General features: G+C 38.2%; 1 protein-coding gene across 3 annotated transcripts in view; it reads left to right on the forward strand.

The window, feature by feature from the left end:
- Window positions 1–18,275, forward strand: part of DENND4C (DENN domain containing 4C) — a 112,769-nt gene that overhangs the window by 86,089 nt on the left and 8,405 nt on the right. For all 3 annotated transcript variants that reach the window (XM_069576643.1, XM_069576644.1, XM_069576645.1), the window contains 7 exons: window positions 1,117–1,294; window positions 2,118–2,227; window positions 2,557–2,732; window positions 9,892–10,074; window positions 11,165–11,360; window positions 13,812–14,057; window positions 15,452–15,569. In XM_069576643.1, the coding sequence (XP_069432744.1) occupies window positions 1,117–1,294; window positions 2,118–2,227; window positions 2,557–2,732; window positions 9,892–10,074; window positions 11,165–11,360; window positions 13,812–14,057; window positions 15,452–15,569 (1,207 nt within the window). The remainder of the gene's footprint in view (window positions 1–1,116; window positions 1,295–2,117; window positions 2,228–2,556; window positions 2,733–9,891; window positions 10,075–11,164; window positions 11,361–13,811; window positions 14,058–15,451; window positions 15,570–18,275) is intronic.

Below are 18,275 nucleotides of genomic sequence, written 5' to 3' on the forward strand. Positions count from 1 at the left end.
GTTTGTATGCATTAAATCCATGACCCTGATTTGTCCCTGTCCCCTTACTCTTTGGTAACCGCCAGTTTGTTTTCTGTTTCTGTGAGTCTGTTTCTGTTTTGTATATACATTCATTTGTGTTACTTACAGATTCCACATATGAATGATATCATACAGCATTGCTCTTTCTTTTACTTATTTCACTAGCCATAATACGTAGTCCATCCATGTTGCTGCAGATGGCAATTTTTCATTTATTCTAAATGACTGAGTAACATTCCATTGTGTGTATGTGTGTTTATTACATCTGCATGATCCTGTCATCTGTCGATAAGCACTTGGGTTGCTTCCATGTCTTGGCTATTTTATATAGTGCTGCTATGAGCCTTGGGGTGCCTGTCTCTTTTTGAATTAGTGTTTCTGTTTTTTCTGGATGTATACCCAGAAGTAGTTTTATAATAAGGAAGGCATATACATCTTCTTTAAAGCAAAAATTAAAAAGGAAACTGCTTAGTGAAATGTTTTCTGTCTTAAAGCATCAGCAATCACTTAAAGCATTACAGTCACTCTAATCAACAATTACAGTGTTCAGAACTTTGTTCATGTTTTACTCCTCTAATAAAGATGGTTGTTTTCAGAATAATCATATTGCCAACAAAAATTCTCACAATTATCTGATTTTAATGTACTCATATTACCCACATTTTTCAGATAACATAATTAAAAAGGAAGTTGAGTCATTTCTGTAGGATCACAGTATGTAATGGGGAACCAAGATCACAGTCTGGCTCTCTTGACTCTTAAGCCCTTACTCTGTTTGTACTGGGGTCTCTGATTACATTGGACGCAGCAAGCTCCTAGAGTTCTTTCATTTTATAGTTTGAATATTGGGATAAACCCCACAGTCCTAATATATACTAGGGTCGCAGCATGATCTTGAGGCATAGGTCATTGCTTGAATGTCTTAAGAGTATGGAAGAGAAATTCCAAATAATAGAAAGAGGTCAAGGTTTCAGAACGTATGGTGATGATTTAAGAATTATAGATGAATTTAATTCTGAAAGGATAAGAGTAAATATATTCTCATTGGAGAAGATCTTATGTATGTATGTGGGATTTTATTTTTTCCAATTAAAGGAGGAAACAAATAGAGATTACAGTTTCCCAGCTGGCCTTGAAGACCATATTTTGGGAGAGAATATATCACCTAATACGAGTATCTCAGGGTTGGTCCCCAGTGAACTTACCCAGAGCAACACCAGCCTCGGCAGTAGTAGCAGCAGTGGAGATGTAGGAAAACTGCATTACTCACCAGGTAAGGGGGAGGATTGTCCTCTTCTGATTTATATGCCCATAATTCTTATCCCTGTACCATACACACAGTAAGCCCCATTTGTCGAGATGATTGGATATATTTGTGTATAGCCATACCATATTAACCACTGTTATTTTATAAGATCTTAAAGTACTGTGTGGAATCAAACTGTGGCTTCCCTGGTGGCTGAGTGGTAAAGAATCTGCCTGCAGTGCCAGAGATGTGGGTTCAGTTCCTGGGTTGGGAAGATCCCTTGGAAAAGGAAATGGCAACCCACTCCAGCATTTTTGCCTGGGAAATCCACTGAGTTTATTTTTATTTATGTATATTTGTGGATTGTATCACTAGTTCTCAAACTTTAGTGTATCTCAGAATCACCTGGGATATTTGTTTATAAGTATATACAAATATCCAAGCCCTAGGCTAAAACTTTTGAGACTTAATCTATGGAATGGAACTTTAAGAATATATATTTTTGACCAGCTTTACAGGTGAATCAGTTATTTACTAGAGTTTGAGAATTTCTTTGCTAAGTTTCTGAAATCTCCTAGTTCTGTGTTATTTTTTTAATTGTAATTTTATTCACTTTTTCCAACTTTTTATTATGAGAAATTTCCAATACTTTAAAAAGCTGAAAGAATCATATAGTGAACAATCATATATTTTCCACCTAGATTTAATTAACTATTGTTAAATGTACATAAGTACATTTTGATACTAAACCATTTGAAAATAAATTGTAGACTTCATGGTATTTCCCCCTAAATATGCATTTCCAGAGAATAAGTACATACATAATGTGTGTTATGATGTTTCTCTCTAGGTGAACTTCCATTTCCAAGAGGCATAAAAGGGCAGGAATTTGAAAAGTCAGATCATGGTTCTTCTCCAAACACCAGCATGTCCAGCATCTATCAGAACTGTGCAATGGAGGTAAAAGTTCTATATTCAGCCCATAATAAAGTGGCAGTAAACATATTTTTATTTCAGAGTGGCATTTTAACAGAATTCTATGATACCTTTATGGACAGAATAATAAAATAAGTCATTTTGTTGAATTTCCTTGGTGTCTTATGTAAACAAGGCAATAAGCTAGTAGTTTTACCTATAAAGGAATTGTTCTGTTATTAATTTTAAATGTGACCACAGAATAAATACAATTCTATGTTTGTCTCAAGAGGATGGACTGTTAAGAGTATGAAGACTGTTAAGACCACTATTCACTGTAGTGGTTTTCAGTGTGGGTGTTCTTCTGCTCTTAGGTTTTGATGTCAAGCTGTTCACAGTGCAGAGTTTGTGGCGCTTTAGTTTATGATGAAGAAATTATGGCTGGATGGACGGCAGATGATTCAAATTTGAATACAGCCTGTCCCTTCTGTAAAAGCAACTTCTTGCCTCTTCTCAATATAGAATTTAAAGACTTGAGAGGCTCTGCAAGGTTAGTATTGTAAAAGCTCCCTTAGAGAGGTAAGTGCCCTCTAAAAGGCGGAGGAGTGAAGTAGTCATGTGTGCTCCAGGTGTTCCTTTCCTTGTCCCCCTTCATTTTCAGTGTTTGAGAGAAAATACTAATATTGTAGGAGGCTGTTCTTCCATGTTATTTAACAAATTATTATTATTAATAGTTAATTTTTGGAGCTAAACTTTATAGGTTATATAAGTATATCAGTTATTATAAATTTAAAATTCTAACATTAGTTATTAATTTAATATTTCTGCCTTAATGACCTTGATTACGTGCTCTGGAGCCTCCCCCCCGCCACCACCACCAAAAAAAAAAAAAGGAAGGAAAAAAAAAAGGAAAGGGACTTTAACTCTTCTCTTAACTTGTTGCCCCTTTATAGTGGTGCTCTGTAATGTGGAATGACTAATTCTAGGCATTAGAAAAGAGATTAACTGATCTATAATCAGTCATTAAGTAATTGAGAGTTTGGTAACTGTTTGCTGACCTAAGTACTTATAATTTTTTTTTCTTCTTATGGTGATTGTAAATGGTATTGTTTTCTCAGTTCCCCTTTCTGCTAGCTCATTAGTATATAGAAATGCAACAGGTTTTTATTGGTTTTATGCCCTGCAACTTCACTAATTTATTACTAATAGTTTTTTGGTGGATTCTTTAGGGTTTTCTAGATAGAAAATCATGTCACCTGCAGACAATGAGTTTTACTTATTCCTTTCTAAATTGGATGGCTTTGTTTCCTCTTTTTTGCCTAATTTCTGTGGCTAGGAGTTCTGTGTTATGTTTCAGCTTTTCACCTTTGATAATGATGTTAGCTGGGGACTTGTCATATATAACCTTTATTATGTTGAGGTATATTCCTTCTATATCCACTTTGTGGAGAGTTTTTATTATAAATGGATGACTGGTTTTGTCAGCTGCTTTTTCTGCACCTGTTGAGATGATCATATTTTTTATCCTTCATTTTGTTAATGTATGTATCACATTGATTAATTTGCAGATGTTGAACCATCCTTGCATCCCATGGACAAATCCCACTTGATCACGGTATATGATCCTTTTAATGTATTGTTGCATTTGGTTTGCTGGTATTTGGTTGAGGATTTTTGCATCTTTGTACATCAGAGATACCAGCCTATGGTTTTCTTTCTTTGTGTGGTCTTTATCTGATTTTGGCATCTGGGTGATGTTGGCCTTGTAAAATGAGTTAGAAAGTATTCCCTCCTCTTGAATTGTTCAGTATAGTTTGAAAACAATAGGTATTAAATCTATAGATGTTTGGTAGAATTCATTTGTGACACTGCCTGGTCCTGGCCATTTGTTTTTTAGAGGCTTTTTGATTACTGCTTCAGACTGTGCTAACAATGAATCAGTTCAAATCTTCTCTTCATGATTCAGTCTTGGTAGGTTGTACAAGTCCAAGAATTTGTACATTTCTTCTAGGTTGTCCTGTTTGTTGGTATATAGCTGGTTTTTAAAATATTCTTATAATCCTTTGTATTCCTCTGGTGCCCTTTGTTATTTTCGTTTCTGATTGTATTTATCAGAGCCTTCTCTTAGTCTAGCTAAAGATTTGTCTGTTGTGTTTATCTTTTTAAGAACTAGCTGTTAGTTCCACTGATACTTTCTGTTGTCATTTTAGTCTCACCCATTGGTGGCTCAGAGGTTAAAGCATCTGCCTCCAATGCGGGAGACCCGGGTTCGATCCCTGGGTAGGGAAGATGCCCTGGAGATGGAAATGGTAACCCACTCCGGCATTCTTGCCTGGAGAATCCCATGGACGGAGAAGCCTGGTAGGCTATAGTCCATGGGGTCGCAAAGAGTCAGACATGACTGAGCGACTTCATTTTCCCTTTCATTTATTTCCACTCTGATCTTTACCATTTATTTCTTTCCTTCTACTGACTTTGGGGTTTGTTTGTTCTTCTTCTTACATTATTTTTGACTATGCCCTGTGATTTGTGGGATCTTAGTTCCCTGACTAGGCATCCAGCTTGGGGCCCTGGCAGTGAAAGCACGGAGTCCTGACCATTGGACCACCAGGGAACTCCCTGTTCTTTTTCTGGTTCCTTTATGTGTAAGGTTAAGTTGTTTATTTCAGATTTCTCTTGTTTCTGGAAGCAGGCCTGTATTGCTCTAGACTTCCCTCTTAGTACTGTTTTTGCAGCATCTCATAGATTTTTGGTATGTCATATTTTCATTTGTCTTCAGGTAGATTTTTGTTTCGCTTTTGATTTCTTCATTAAACCAATGTTTCAGTAGCATATTGTTGATTAGCCACATATTTGTGATTTTTTTTCAGCTTTCTTATAGTTGATTTCCAGTTCTGTACCACTGTGATTAGAAAAGAGAACTTCATATGATTTCAGTCTTTTATTTATTAAGTTTTATTTACTTATTGAGCATTGTTTTCTGTCTCAGCATATGGTGTATGCTTGAGAAAGTTCCATGTATACTTGAGAAGAATGTGTATTCTAATGCATTTGGATGGAATGTTCTATATAAATTTATCAGATTCTTCTGATCTTAGGTTTCATTTAAGGTTGCTTTCCTCTTTGTCTGGATGATCTATCCATTGATGTATTAAATGGGGTATTAGAAAGTCTCTTACTGTGTTAGTCAGTTTCTCTCTTTAGATCTGGTACTTTTTAATATATTTTGGTGTTGCTAGATATTAATAATATGGTGCATATATATTAATAATATGTCTTCTTGATGAATATTATTTATCATTCAGTTCAGTTCAGTCGCTCAGTCATGTCTGACTCTTTGCAACCCCATGAATCGCAGCACGCCAGGCCTCCCTGTCCATCACCAACTCCTGGAGTTCACTCAGACTCACATCCATCGAGTCAGTGATGCCATCCAGCCATCTCATCCTTGGTTGTCCCCCTCTCCTCCTGCCCCCAATTCCTCCCATCATCAGAGTCTTTTCCAATGAGTCAGCTCTTCGCATGAGGTGCCAAAGTACTGGAGTTTCAGCTTTAGTATCATTCCCTCCGAAGAAATCCCAGGGCTGATCTCCTTCAGAATGGACTGGTTGGATCTTCTTGCAGTCCAAGGGACTCTCAAGGGTCTTCTCCAACACCACAGTTCAAAAGCATCAATTCTTCGGCGCTCGGCCTTCTTCATAGTCCAACTCTCACATCCATACATGACCACAGGAAAAACCAGAGCCTTGACTAGACGGACCTTAGTCAGCAAAGTAATATCTCTGCTTTTCAATATGCTGTCTAGGTTGGTCATAACTTTTCTTCCAAGGAGTAAGCGTCTTTTAATTTCATGGCTGCAGTCACCATCTGCAATGATTTTGGAGCCCCAAAAAATAAAGTCTGACACTGTTTCCACTGTTTCCCCATCTATTTCCCATGAAGTGATGAGACCAGATGCCATGATCTTCATTTTCTGAATGTTGAGCTTTAGGCCAACCTTTTCACTCTCCTCTTTCACTTTCATCAAGAGGCTTTTTAGTTCCTCTTTACTTTTCTGCCATAAGGGTGGTGTCATCTGCATATCTGAGGTTAATAAATGATAAATATTATTTACTATCCATTTTTGTCCTTTATTGCCTTTTTTTGGTTTGAAGTTTGATAAGGGTAGGTCTGTACCCACTTTCTTTTGGCAGCAGTTTTCTTGGAGTATCATATTCTTTTCCTTCACACGTAGTCTACATTTGTCCTTGGAGCTGAGGTGAGTCTTCTAGAGATAGCAAGTCATCGGGTGTTGTCTTATGTGGGAGTTTTGCTTTTCTTTTTTATCGTTATTTTTATACAATTTTTATTTTCCATTTATAGTTACTACAGAATATTGACTGTATTCCTCATGTTGTACAATACATCCTTGAGCCTATCTTATACCTAGTCATCCCAGATACTCTTTGCTTTATAGAGTATTCTCTCTGTTGAGTAATTTCATTTCTGAGATTGAACTGCCTGAATTTCCTTTTAGCTTAACTGAGTTTCTTTATTACAGCTATTTTGCATTATCTTAATCAGTTAGATTGTAATATTTATAGCTTTAAGTTTGGGTTCTGGGGGAGTGTAATTTTTTGTGTGTGTGAGGAGGATACATGTTACTCTGGTGCTTCGTGATGCTTGATGAGTTGTTCCCCTTGCCAACATATTTGAAGTACTGAACACCTTTCTGCTTGATTCTGACAATTCCACTGGTCAAAAAATAGAGGCCTCTTGTTTTCCAGTAGGTGGTGGTATATTAACAGCACAAGTCTTTGGATCCTCTTACCTGAACTGCCTCTATTATAGTTGAGTTTGCACTTTCACACTCCACTGCCTCTGTCAGAGGTGTGGCCTTGTGACCTCGTTATTGCTTTTTGGGTCTTGGGGTCATTGGTGCTTCGCTGCTGCCAGTGTTGCTGGGGTCTTACGACCTGGTGCGTTGGGATGATGAGCTCTTCCCCCTTGTCTGGAATCCCCTGGGTTGCAGGCTCTGCCACTGCTGGTAGTGGTCATCTGATTTTCTAAGGTTCGTGGGCTCCACTGGCGTGGGAAGGTGGGGCAGGGGGCCAGAGTTGTGAGTTCCTCAGTGGCCAGAGGGATGAGGTCCAAAGCCCCTTTGCCACTCAGTTACCTGTCGTGACAGGCGCTGCTGCCTCTGGGAAGCTGGCGTTGTGTGCACTTGCCTCCACTGCTGCTGGGCTTTCTGAGGCTGCAGACTCAGCTTGCCAGAGCAGAAAGCCAAGACTGGAGGCTGTGCTTGTGCTTCTCCTTCAGTTTCGCCTCCGCTGTGTGTTCTAGTCCATCCACCTTTAGATGTACAGGTGTGTGGGAATCTCCAGTGTATTAGACAGAGGTACCTTTGTTGCATTGTTGATGTTTTACTGCTTGTAAATTGAAGGGGCAAGATAAAGGTAGCTTTCCACTGTGCCATTTTGCAGATGTCACTTGCTTTTACTCATTTTTGTATTTAGTTTTCTTTTTCTTGTTGATCTGTCTTGACTATTCTTTTTTTTTTTTTTTTTTTTTCTTGGCTGCACCATGCCACTTGTGGGATCTTAGTTCCCTGACCAGGGATGGAACCCAGGCCCTAGGCAGTGAGAGTTCAGTTCAGTTCAGTCGCTCAGTTGTGTCCGACTCTTTGTGACCCCATGAATCACAGCACACCAGGCCTCCCTGTCCATCACCAACTCCCAGAGTTCACTCAGATTCGCATCCATCGAGTCAGTGATACCATCCAGCCATCTCATCCTCTGTCGTCGCCTTCTCCTGCCCCCAATCCCTCCCAGCATCAGAGTCTTTTCCAATGAGTCAACTCTTTGCATGAGGTGGCCAAAGTACTGGAGTTTCGGCTTCAGCATCATTCCCTCCAAAGAAATCCCAGGGCTGATCTAGAAGTACAGAGTCCCAACTACTAGACTGGTAGGGAATTCCTGTCTTGAATATTCTTGATGTTAATTCCTTGAAGAGAAATGACCAGTTTTGATGTTATTATCATGTATTAGTTTTCCACCTTATGATTTGTGCATTTGAAATCTTTTTAAACAAGATTCCGAAGATTCCCATCTGTAGTACATGAAAATCTCTTCCTAATGTTCTTCTGTTACCTTTATATTTTCCCTGTGGTATTTAGGTTTTAAATACATCTGTAGTCTACGTTTGTATATGATCATAGAGATCCAGGCTTATTTTTCTCCATATAATGAGCCAGTTTTACATCCTTCATTAATATTATATGTAGTATCACCTTTATCATATATCAAGTTCCTATGTATACCTCACTCTGGTTTTGTGTTCTGTCAATACTGTATTATTTTTATTACTATATTTATGTTATGTCTGGTTGGTAGGGTAAGTTCCCCCTTTGAAAATTTCTTATAGTTATTTGGTTATGCATATAAAACTTTAGAGTAACTTTGAGTCCTCCCCCACAGAAAAAGTCCACCTTAAGTTTTCATGGGATTCAAATAGATTTGTAGCTTAATTCTGAGGAATTGGACATCTTTAGTATTATTCTCCTATGAGCATGGTATGTATCTCCCTGTTTTAGATCTTCTTTTAATAGAGTTTTAAATTATTCTCCTTAAATTTTGTACTTTTTTGTTAATTGTGTTTCTTAAGCTTTTGTGGAATATAAACCAGCATTATTAATCTTCCTCCCCAGTATGCCATTATGGAAAATTCCTACTTATGGCCAAGTTTAATTAAAGATTTTTTTTTATAGTACACCCAAATATCCACCCCTGTATTCTTAGTTAATTTACATTGCTTGCTTTATCACCTATCTATTCTTCCATCCTTCCACCAGTCCATCTTATATTTTTATTTGTTTAAAATAAGATGTAGATAGGGGGTAGGGGGTTGGAATTCCCTGGCAGTCCAGTGGTTAGGGCTCTGTGCTTTGCAGGAGACATAGATTCAGCCCTGGTCAGGGAACTAAAATCCTTGCATGCTTCTCAGTATGGCCTATTAGTAATAATAATATGTAGTAATATTATATTATTAATAATAAAAATACCTTTCCCCCAAGGACTTGAGCATTCGTATCATTAACAAGAGTTCAGTATTTATTTATAGTTCTTTTTCATTTAAGGTAAATTTAATTTCTGCAAATCAAGATACAGAACATTATTATGACTTCAGAAAGCACTCTTTATGTCCCTTGCAAGGCAAAGCTCTCACCCCATCCCCACCCAGAAGGAGAAAGAAAGAGAGAAGATGAAAATAAATTACTGAATTAATAGAGGGGAGAGAGAATGACTAAAGACAAAAATGGAGATTCTTAAGCGGGGGGAAGGGTATTATAAATAGTTATAGGTTAATACATGTTAAAATGCTATTCTTTATTTTTTTTAACTAAAAAAATTAATGAAATATTTTGCTTTCCAACTTCCTTCATAGCTTTCTTTAGTGTCTCTCAAAAACTGAAGGGATCTTGTATTGAACTATAGTGACCTGCTCTAGATCTTTTCATTTGAAAAGTTTCAGACAAGAGAAGAAGAGAGAATGAGAGCAAGAGTGTGTGTATGTGTGTGTTTGAAATAGGCAGTATTTCTATGGATTTGTATAATTCATTAGTGAGTATTTTACTATACAGTGATTATAAATATGATGACATTTGGAGGATTCTAGGATTTTTATAGACTTTTTTATACTTTCTTTCTTTTTTCGGACGGGTCCATATTTAGCTTTTTCTTGAAACCAAGTACCTCTGGTGACAGTTTACAAAGTGGCAGCATTCCATCAGCAAGTGAACCTTTGGAGCACAAACCCATATCCAGTTCAGCAGAACCTGACCTGATCAACTTTATGGATTTGCCAAAACATAACCAGACCATTACTGAAGAAACAAGCTCTGCAGTTGAATCAAGGTAGCATAGAATTCAGAGAACTCTCCATAAAAAATGGGGTGCCCCTGTAAAAATTTCGTCTTTAAATATAACCTGGCTGACATAGACATAAGTTCTGGCATTTTTAATAATGTAACTTTAAAGACTATCCACTCCCATATTCTGGCCTGGAGAATTCCATGGACTATATAGTCCATGGGATTGCAGAGTCAGACACGACTGAGTGGTTTTCACATTGTTTAAATATCTAATGAATGAATCTAATGATAAACCATTTTTAATACTGCTTAATGTTTTACAGTGGTCTTTTCCAAAAATGAACTTCCCAACAGTAAAAAGTATTTTCCCTTTCAGTGTAGTCATTGCCAGTTTCCAGATACATACTCTCTTTACAGTGAAGTATACCTTTAACTCTTAAATATTGATTCAAGTATTTATTGAGAGCCTATTGTATGCTCAGCATTATGCTAAACACTAAAAATAAAAATGTAAATAAAATCTGACCTCTGTTCTTAGGTGGGTCGTGGCCTGAAAGTGAAAGTCATTCAGTCTTGTCCGACTCTTTGCAGCCCCATAACTACACAGTCCATGGAATTCTCCAGGCCAGACTACTGGAGTGGGTAGCCTTTCCCTTCTTCAGGGGATCTTCCTAACCCAGGGATCAAACCTAGGTCTTCCGCATTGCAGGCAGATTCTTTACCAGCTGAGCCACAAGGGAAACCCAGGTCATGGCCTAGTAGAGATTAAATACTTGACAGTGAATCTGCATTACTTACTTGGATGCATTATACATACTTCCAGGTGATTTTGTTTAATAAAGGTAAAATAATGTTTGAATAGAGCACATGAATGGGCACTTAGTCTTTTAAAAATAATACCGTAATACTTAACCATATACCCTCTTCCTACCCTTCATCAGATCATCCACTTCATCTTGTTTTTCTGACTGATTTTACAGAAATACCTGAAGAAAAGTTAATTCCAAGGCAGTACTGACTCTTCTCAGATATATTCAGTACATTCAAAATTTATTGTAGAAAATATTCTAGCTCTACAGATTTAGATTGTTTAAACCAATCTAACCACAGCATTTCTTCTTCATTTTTTTAAGTGATGAAATAATGAAAGCCAGCGGAGATGTCCAAACTATGAAAGTTTCACCTGTGCCTAATAGTTTATCAAAACGAAATGTATCTTTGACTAGAAGTCACAGTGTTGGAGGTCCCTTGCAAAATATGGACTTTTCCCAGCGACCGTTTCATGGCATTTCAACAGTTAGTCTTCCAAACAGTCTGCAGGAATTTGTGGTATGTAACAACATTATAATTATGCTGTGTGTTCATGTAAGTATTTATTAAAATAGCATCTTCTTCTGTAATAGGTTTTTTTAATCACGTGAAAAGTGATACATTTTCATAAGCAGGCTAAGAACTTTCAGATTTCAAAAATGCACATAAACAAACAGAGGAGTGTAGTGAGTCCTTCGGTGGCACCATCCAGCTTCAGTGATTTTCAGCTTACAACATTTTTCTGTCACGTGTGCCCTCATTCAGTTCTTCTGTAGATCCATCTGAAGCAAGTTTCAAACGCAGACTCCATTTGTCCGTATTTCAGTGTTTCTCTCTAAGAGATAAGGACTCTTAAAAACGTAATGCCGTTGGTTCAGTCATTAGGATTCCGCACTCCCGATGCAAGGGGTGCAGGTCGGTCCCTGGTCAGGTAGTTACCGTCTCACTTGCCACACGGTGCGGCCAAAGGTCAAACAAACAAAAAAGTGCCATTATCAAACCCAGGAAATAACCAGTGCTATCAGGGTCATTCAGTCTTCGTTCGAATCTCTAGTGGTTTCAACAGTGTCAAGTATGTGTGCTTTGCAGCTTGAGGAACCAGGATCAAATAATGCTTTGTGGCTGGTGATCTGCTTTCTGGTCTTTTTAAATCTATAGACTCCTTTTTCCCTTGCAGTTTATTTGTTGAATACAACCCTGTAAGTTGGTAATTACAGCCTGAAGCTTGATCAGATTCAGGTTTTTTGTTCTGTTTTGTTCATTTGTTTATTTTTACAAGGCAACTTCATCAGTAGTGGTATGTCTTGAGGGACGTGAACTATCTCTGTGGGGGTTAGCAGCTGTTAACCCCTTAGTGCCTAGATAAGTTATCCGTTTGGAGCTATAAAATGACAATAGTCTAATTCTGTCATCTTCTTTATTATACGAAATATGTTTATAAAGAGAAACTTATCCTATGGCTTTTGTCTGATTTTTTTCCCAAAGATGCAGTTTATGTTGGAAAAGCAAGATAAATGTTTGATTTTCTTTTTTCCTTTTATTTATCAAACTTCACAGTGACAAGTTGGGTTCCTGGCATTCTCCAAGGCGATACATTATCTGGGGGCATAGGGTTTCATTATGATCTCATGGGTTTAAACATTCATGTTTATATCCACTGCTGCTGTTACCCTTATTGATGCTTATTTTATTTCTTTTTTGGTCAGCTAGAAGCCTCTACCTGTTAGTGCCTTATTCCTTTTGACACAACTCTAGTAGCTTTTGTGAGTCTTCCCTGATCACTCAGTTGGTAAAGAAGCCGCCGGCAATGCAGGAGACCCTGGTTTGATTTCTGGGTTGGGAAGACCAACTGGAGAAGGGATAGGCTACCCACTCCAGTATTCTTGGGCTTCCCTGGTGGCTCAGCTGGTAACGAATGTGCCTGCCATGCGGGAGATCTGGGTTTGATCCCTGGGTTGGGAAGATCCCCTGGAGAAGGGAAAGGCTACTCCCTCCAGTATTCTGGCCTGGCTAATTCCATGAACTAGTCCACGGGGTCGCTCAGTCGTGTCTGACTCTATGCGACCCGTGGACTGTAGCCCACCAAGCTCCTCCGTCCATGGGATTCTCCAGGCAAGAATACTGGAGTGGTTGCCATTTCCTTCTCCAGGGGATCTTCCTGACCCAGGGATTGAACCCAGGTCTACCACATTGCAGGCATACACTTTAACCTTTGCACCACCAGGGAAGCTTTCACCTTTGTATAAGTTCTTTAAAAGTTTCCTTGCTTTCTTGTATTATAAGATGTTTGATGCTCCGGTGTTACATATTTCCTTCTTCAGACCTCAAATCAGTCATTTCTTTAAGAAACATTCCTTTTAGAAAAAAACAGTATTTGGAGATCTCAATCTGGGCACCATGGGTGCTTATTAATATTGGTCATAAACCCTTTATTCTAATTGTGCACAACTTACAAAGTCTAGGTTGGGTTTCTTTTTCATTATTTCATTTGATTTATAAAATTGCTCTTTAGTTTTTATTGCAAATGTATAAACAAGTTAGATATATTTTAAAGACTCATCAAGAAATACACAAAAAATGGCCTCATCTGTTGAGAGTTTTACATGGAAGATAAAGTCAGATTTTTTTGGTATCATTATGAAACATCAGAAACGCAAATATTTCTTGTAAAAAGTTGAAAAGGAAAAATCAGTCATACATAGGGCATTGTTCTTAATGTGATAAGAGAAACTCATGTTTAAAATAGGGCCTACTATATGGATTAATAATTTTTGTTCATAATCATTTAACTTAAGGGTATTTATGATTAAGTACTTTTTCTTCTTTTATGTTTTCTTCAGGGTGTTCTACATGTACTCATGGCCCTGAAATAAGTTTGAAAGGACAGAAAAGTGTGCTGTCATTGAGACATACTCTGAAACATACATAATAAAATTGATCATATGTTCTTTCTATATTTCTGTTTTTAAGGATCCTTTAGGAAAAAGACCCAACCCTCCCCCTGTTTCTGTGCCTTACTTGAGTCCTCTAGTGCTTCGCAAAGAACTTGAGTCTTTGCTAGAAAATGAAGGCGATCAGGTGATTCACACGTCCTCATTCATCAATCAACATCCAATAATTTTCTGGAACCTCGTTTGGTATTTCAGGCGTCTGGATCTTCCTAGTAACTTGCCAGGACTTATCCTCACTTCTGAACATTGTAATGGAGGCGTACAGGTAGGGAACCAACTTCTATACTTACACTGTATTCATGTTGGTTAGGTAGTGTTAAGTCATAGGTTATTTCTCTCTCATTTAAAAATTTAGATAGGTGGTCCAGGGATGGTATAATGCTAGAGACTTGAGAGCCTTCTATCTTTTTTGCTTGCAGTGTGGCCTCCATTTCCAAGTTTTACACCCGGTCTAGGATAGCTGTACTCTACTTCCAAGCTACCGCATCCATATTCCAGCCAGCAGTAAGAAGAAAAATGGATGGAGAATATATTCTTTCTTTAGGGATAGTTCCTAGATGTGCATATAATGTTTTCATATGTCTTTGTTTGGCCTAAATTTAGTTATATGATCATTTCTAGTGGCAGGAGTAGCTAGAAAAGTAGTTTTTATTCTGAAATATAATATTCCCAGCTGTGAGGGGTGTTTGGGGGAGAATGGATACATGTATATGTATGGTTGAGTCACTTTGCTGTCCACTTGAAACTGTCACATTGTTAATCAACTACACTCCAATAGAAAATAAAAAAAAATTTTTAAGATATTCCCAGCTGAAATTCTCACAACTTTATTTTAAAGGGTTTGTATTAGCCACATTTTTTTCAGTTTTATTTAAAAACTAGTGACGTTATTTTGCTAGGTCACATACTGAATAAGTGATGGGGGGCTAAGACCACAGTCTGGCTCTCTGACTCTGCTTGAGCTGGCATCCTTGACTCCCAGGGAGACAGTAAGCTTATGATACTGAATACTGAGAGATACCCCCCACCCTAAACGTACATCAGAGGCACAGTAAACTTTCAGAGTCTTGTAAACTGTTTGACTGATATATGTACTAGTCAGTACAGTGAGATAGTAACTGTTGTACTTTCTTGTACCAAAATTTGTTGTGAATCACATTCACGTGACTGCTGTGCCAGTTACCAGGTTGTCACTCTGTCCTTGAAAGTCAGAATGAGAATCTTGCACCTCAGAAAATAATAACATTTGTACTTAGATACAAATAAAAATTACAATTTTCCTTCAGTTTTAGGTCTAGAATTTTATGTTTTTTACAAACCCTTATGTCGAGGCCTGACTTTTAGTAGATCACAGCGAGGGAGCTGCTCTGCTGGGTACTAAATCTCGACTCAGAAGCAAGTCATCTGAGTGGTTTAGCACCAGATTCCTCAGGAACGTGCAATGCGGTGACGGGGAAGGGGGCGGGGCGGCTGCCTTTCCAGCTGCGCCCTGTGTCCCAGGAGGAAGGGCTCTCCACTATGCTGCGCTCCAGGTCTAGAATTTTAAAAAGGACTCATCTGTTTTATATAATCAAGCTTTGCTAGGTCCACTGGTAATTACTATTATGCTTCGTTACTACTGTGCTTAGGGTACTAATACTTTCTATTGATCTTTTTTAGCTTCCCCTGTCATCTCTGTCCCAGGATAGCAAACTTGTTTATATTCAGCTGTTATGGGATAATATCAACCTTCATCAGGAACCAGGAGAACCTCTGTATGTCGCATGGAGAAATTTTAGTAAGTAAAATAAAGACATAAAAGACTCAAACTGGAAACAACCAAATATCCATCCACAAGTGACTGCATAAGCAAATTACTATACAGTCCATCCACACAGTAGAATACTGTTTAGCAGTAAATAAAAATGGATGCCTGAGGGAAAAATAGAATTGAGGAGATGAGATTAATTATTTTGCTTTGTTTTTAAAATCTTTCATTCACTTTTAGTATCTCCTCAGGCTTTTTTCCATTTTATTTCAAATTTATTTGTTGTACCAACCTGTTTATCAGATGTCCAGTTGAGCTGAAGAGTGGCTTTTTTGTGTGATTCTTACAGTCTATCTGTCAGATATTAATTTGGTGAGGTGTTTGGATAGTAAATTCTGTATAGCAGATGTGTTTGTGTAGATGATAATTTCAATTATATGGGTACAAGCTTTTGGCTTGTACAAAGATTTAGGCTTTATTTACAGTTTTTTATATATAGAACATATTTTTACAAGGGGTTTAAAAGATTATCCAGTATTCAGAAGCTTTGTGAGTCCATAAGAAACCACAGACAATCCAATAGGTCAATGAGTAAATGCTATCAGTAGGCAGTTCATGGAAGAAACATTAAAATGCTCTGTTCTGTAAATATACAGTATACAAAGCTGTCGGCACCATGATGCTTCACAAAAGATTCTAATAATGAAAAACTTAATACCTAACAAGAGAGTTGTAATAAACCCACATTATGAAATGTTGGCAAACAAGAAAAGGAAGGAGTTATTTCCATATAGGTTCCTGAAAGGATGGATGCCCATTATATTAAGTGGAAAAAAGGCAAGTTGTAGAACAGTACATGATCTTCTTTGCAAGAGAACAAAACCAACTATTTTCTTACCATTCACTTATTTTCGGCTGTGCTGGGTCTCCACTGCTGCACGGGCGTTTCTCTGGTTGTGGCGAGTGGTGGGCTGCTCTCTGGCTGTGGTGCAGGGGCTGCTCATTCGGTGGCTTCCCTTGGTGCGGAGCACCGGCGCTAGGGCACACGGGCTTCAGGGGTCGTGGCTCCCAGGCTCCAGAGCACAGGCGCAGTAGTTGTGGCACATGGGCTTAATTGCTCTGCAGCATGTAGGATCCTCCCGGACCAGGGATTGAACCCACGTCTCCTGCATTGGCAGGCAGATTCTTCACCACTGAGCCGCCAGGGAAGCCGCTGTATGTTTTTAATGTATGCATAGAAAAAGGTCTAAAACTATATATATCCCAAGCTGTTAACAGTACCTGCTCAGAAGAGAAAAGGGATTGTGTTTTTTCCTACAGTCTTTTACTACTTAACGTTTTACCTAAGCTAGAGAGAAGAATCTGACATTTTCCCTTGAAATATGTCAATCACAAAATTATGACTAAATGTATCTATTTTTGTCTTTTTGCTGTTTTTCCAGTTACGATATTTGAACACTTTTTAAGCAGGAGCAGAATAGCCTTGAAAAAAATAGAATTATAACCTCAATTTCTTTAGTTGTTTCCCCTCATATCTTGAAATAGACAAGTGTTTTAGAATGTTCTATAATTTGTGGTAGGAACAAAATTTAGAATTCCCAAGAATAGCTTTCTTTACTTGGTTTCATTAAATGAAGAACTGGCACATAATAAGATTATAAGACATAATAGAATTGAGTAGTGACTTTTGGAAAAGCAGTATGGGGAGCTGCACAGTCCCAATTCCCAGCGAAACAACATAATTGGTGAAAGTTATTAAAGACAAAAAAAAGATATCTGTGTGTGACTATAGAGGAAAATGAAGAAACATTTATTTAAGAAAATATATATTAAATTGCAGTAAAAACAGTGATTTCTGTAGCACTTGGGCTACAACTTGCTGCTCCCCACCAGCCCCCAGTTAAGGGGCTACAGCATCTCCCTGGGAAAGACAGGTTGTCAGCAGTTCTCATCCTCCCAGTTCTACCAGCTCTATAGCACAGAGGTTCGGTTCCAGGACATGAGGAGGCTCACTTCCTCCACTCGGCCCCCATTCATTGCCTGTTTCAGCAACCTTTGAATACTGGGGCTCTGATTGTTCTCACAGCATCTTGCTCATAAGGGAGAGGTTTTATGCCGTTTGAGGCAAGCTGAAGAATCGGAGGCAACTGCATCGCTCCAGTGCCCCACTTACAAAGTAGAGGAATCATTCTTAGAGAAGGCCACAGTTCCCAGCCCCGGCTCCAGAGCAGTGGCCGAGAGACAGGCCATAAGAACAGAGAGCTCAAAAATTCTCCCCAAAGGAAATGATCTTATTTGGGACAGACTGGAGACGTTCAAGCCTAAAAGCAGTCTTGGAAAAAGTGGAGATTTTGGTGAGAGGGCCAGTATTACCCTGATATGTAAACCAAAGGTATCACAGGAAACAAAAATGAAAAATCCATATCACTTATGAATATAGACATAAGGATCCTCAGCAAAATACTATAAACCAAAGCCAGCAATTTAAGCATCATGACTAGTGCTGTTACCCCAGACATGCTGTGTTTATTTGAAAATCACTTACTATAATACAGCATATCAATCAGAATAAAGGACAGAATCCACATGATATCTGAGTGGGCACAAATAAAGCATTTCACAAAATCTGTTGTCCTTTGTTAAAAACACTCAACAAGCTAGGAATAGAAAGAAACCTCCTCAGCCTGATTATGAATATCTGAAAATCCACAACTGGTCTCATACTTAGTGAAGAAG

The sequence above is a fragment of the Ovis canadensis genome, chromosome 2 (genome assembly GCF_042477335.2).
Source record: "Ovis canadensis isolate MfBH-ARS-UI-01 breed Bighorn chromosome 2, ARS-UI_OviCan_v2, whole genome shotgun sequence".
Lineage (NCBI taxonomy): Eukaryota > Metazoa > Chordata > Mammalia > Artiodactyla > Bovidae > Ovis > Ovis canadensis.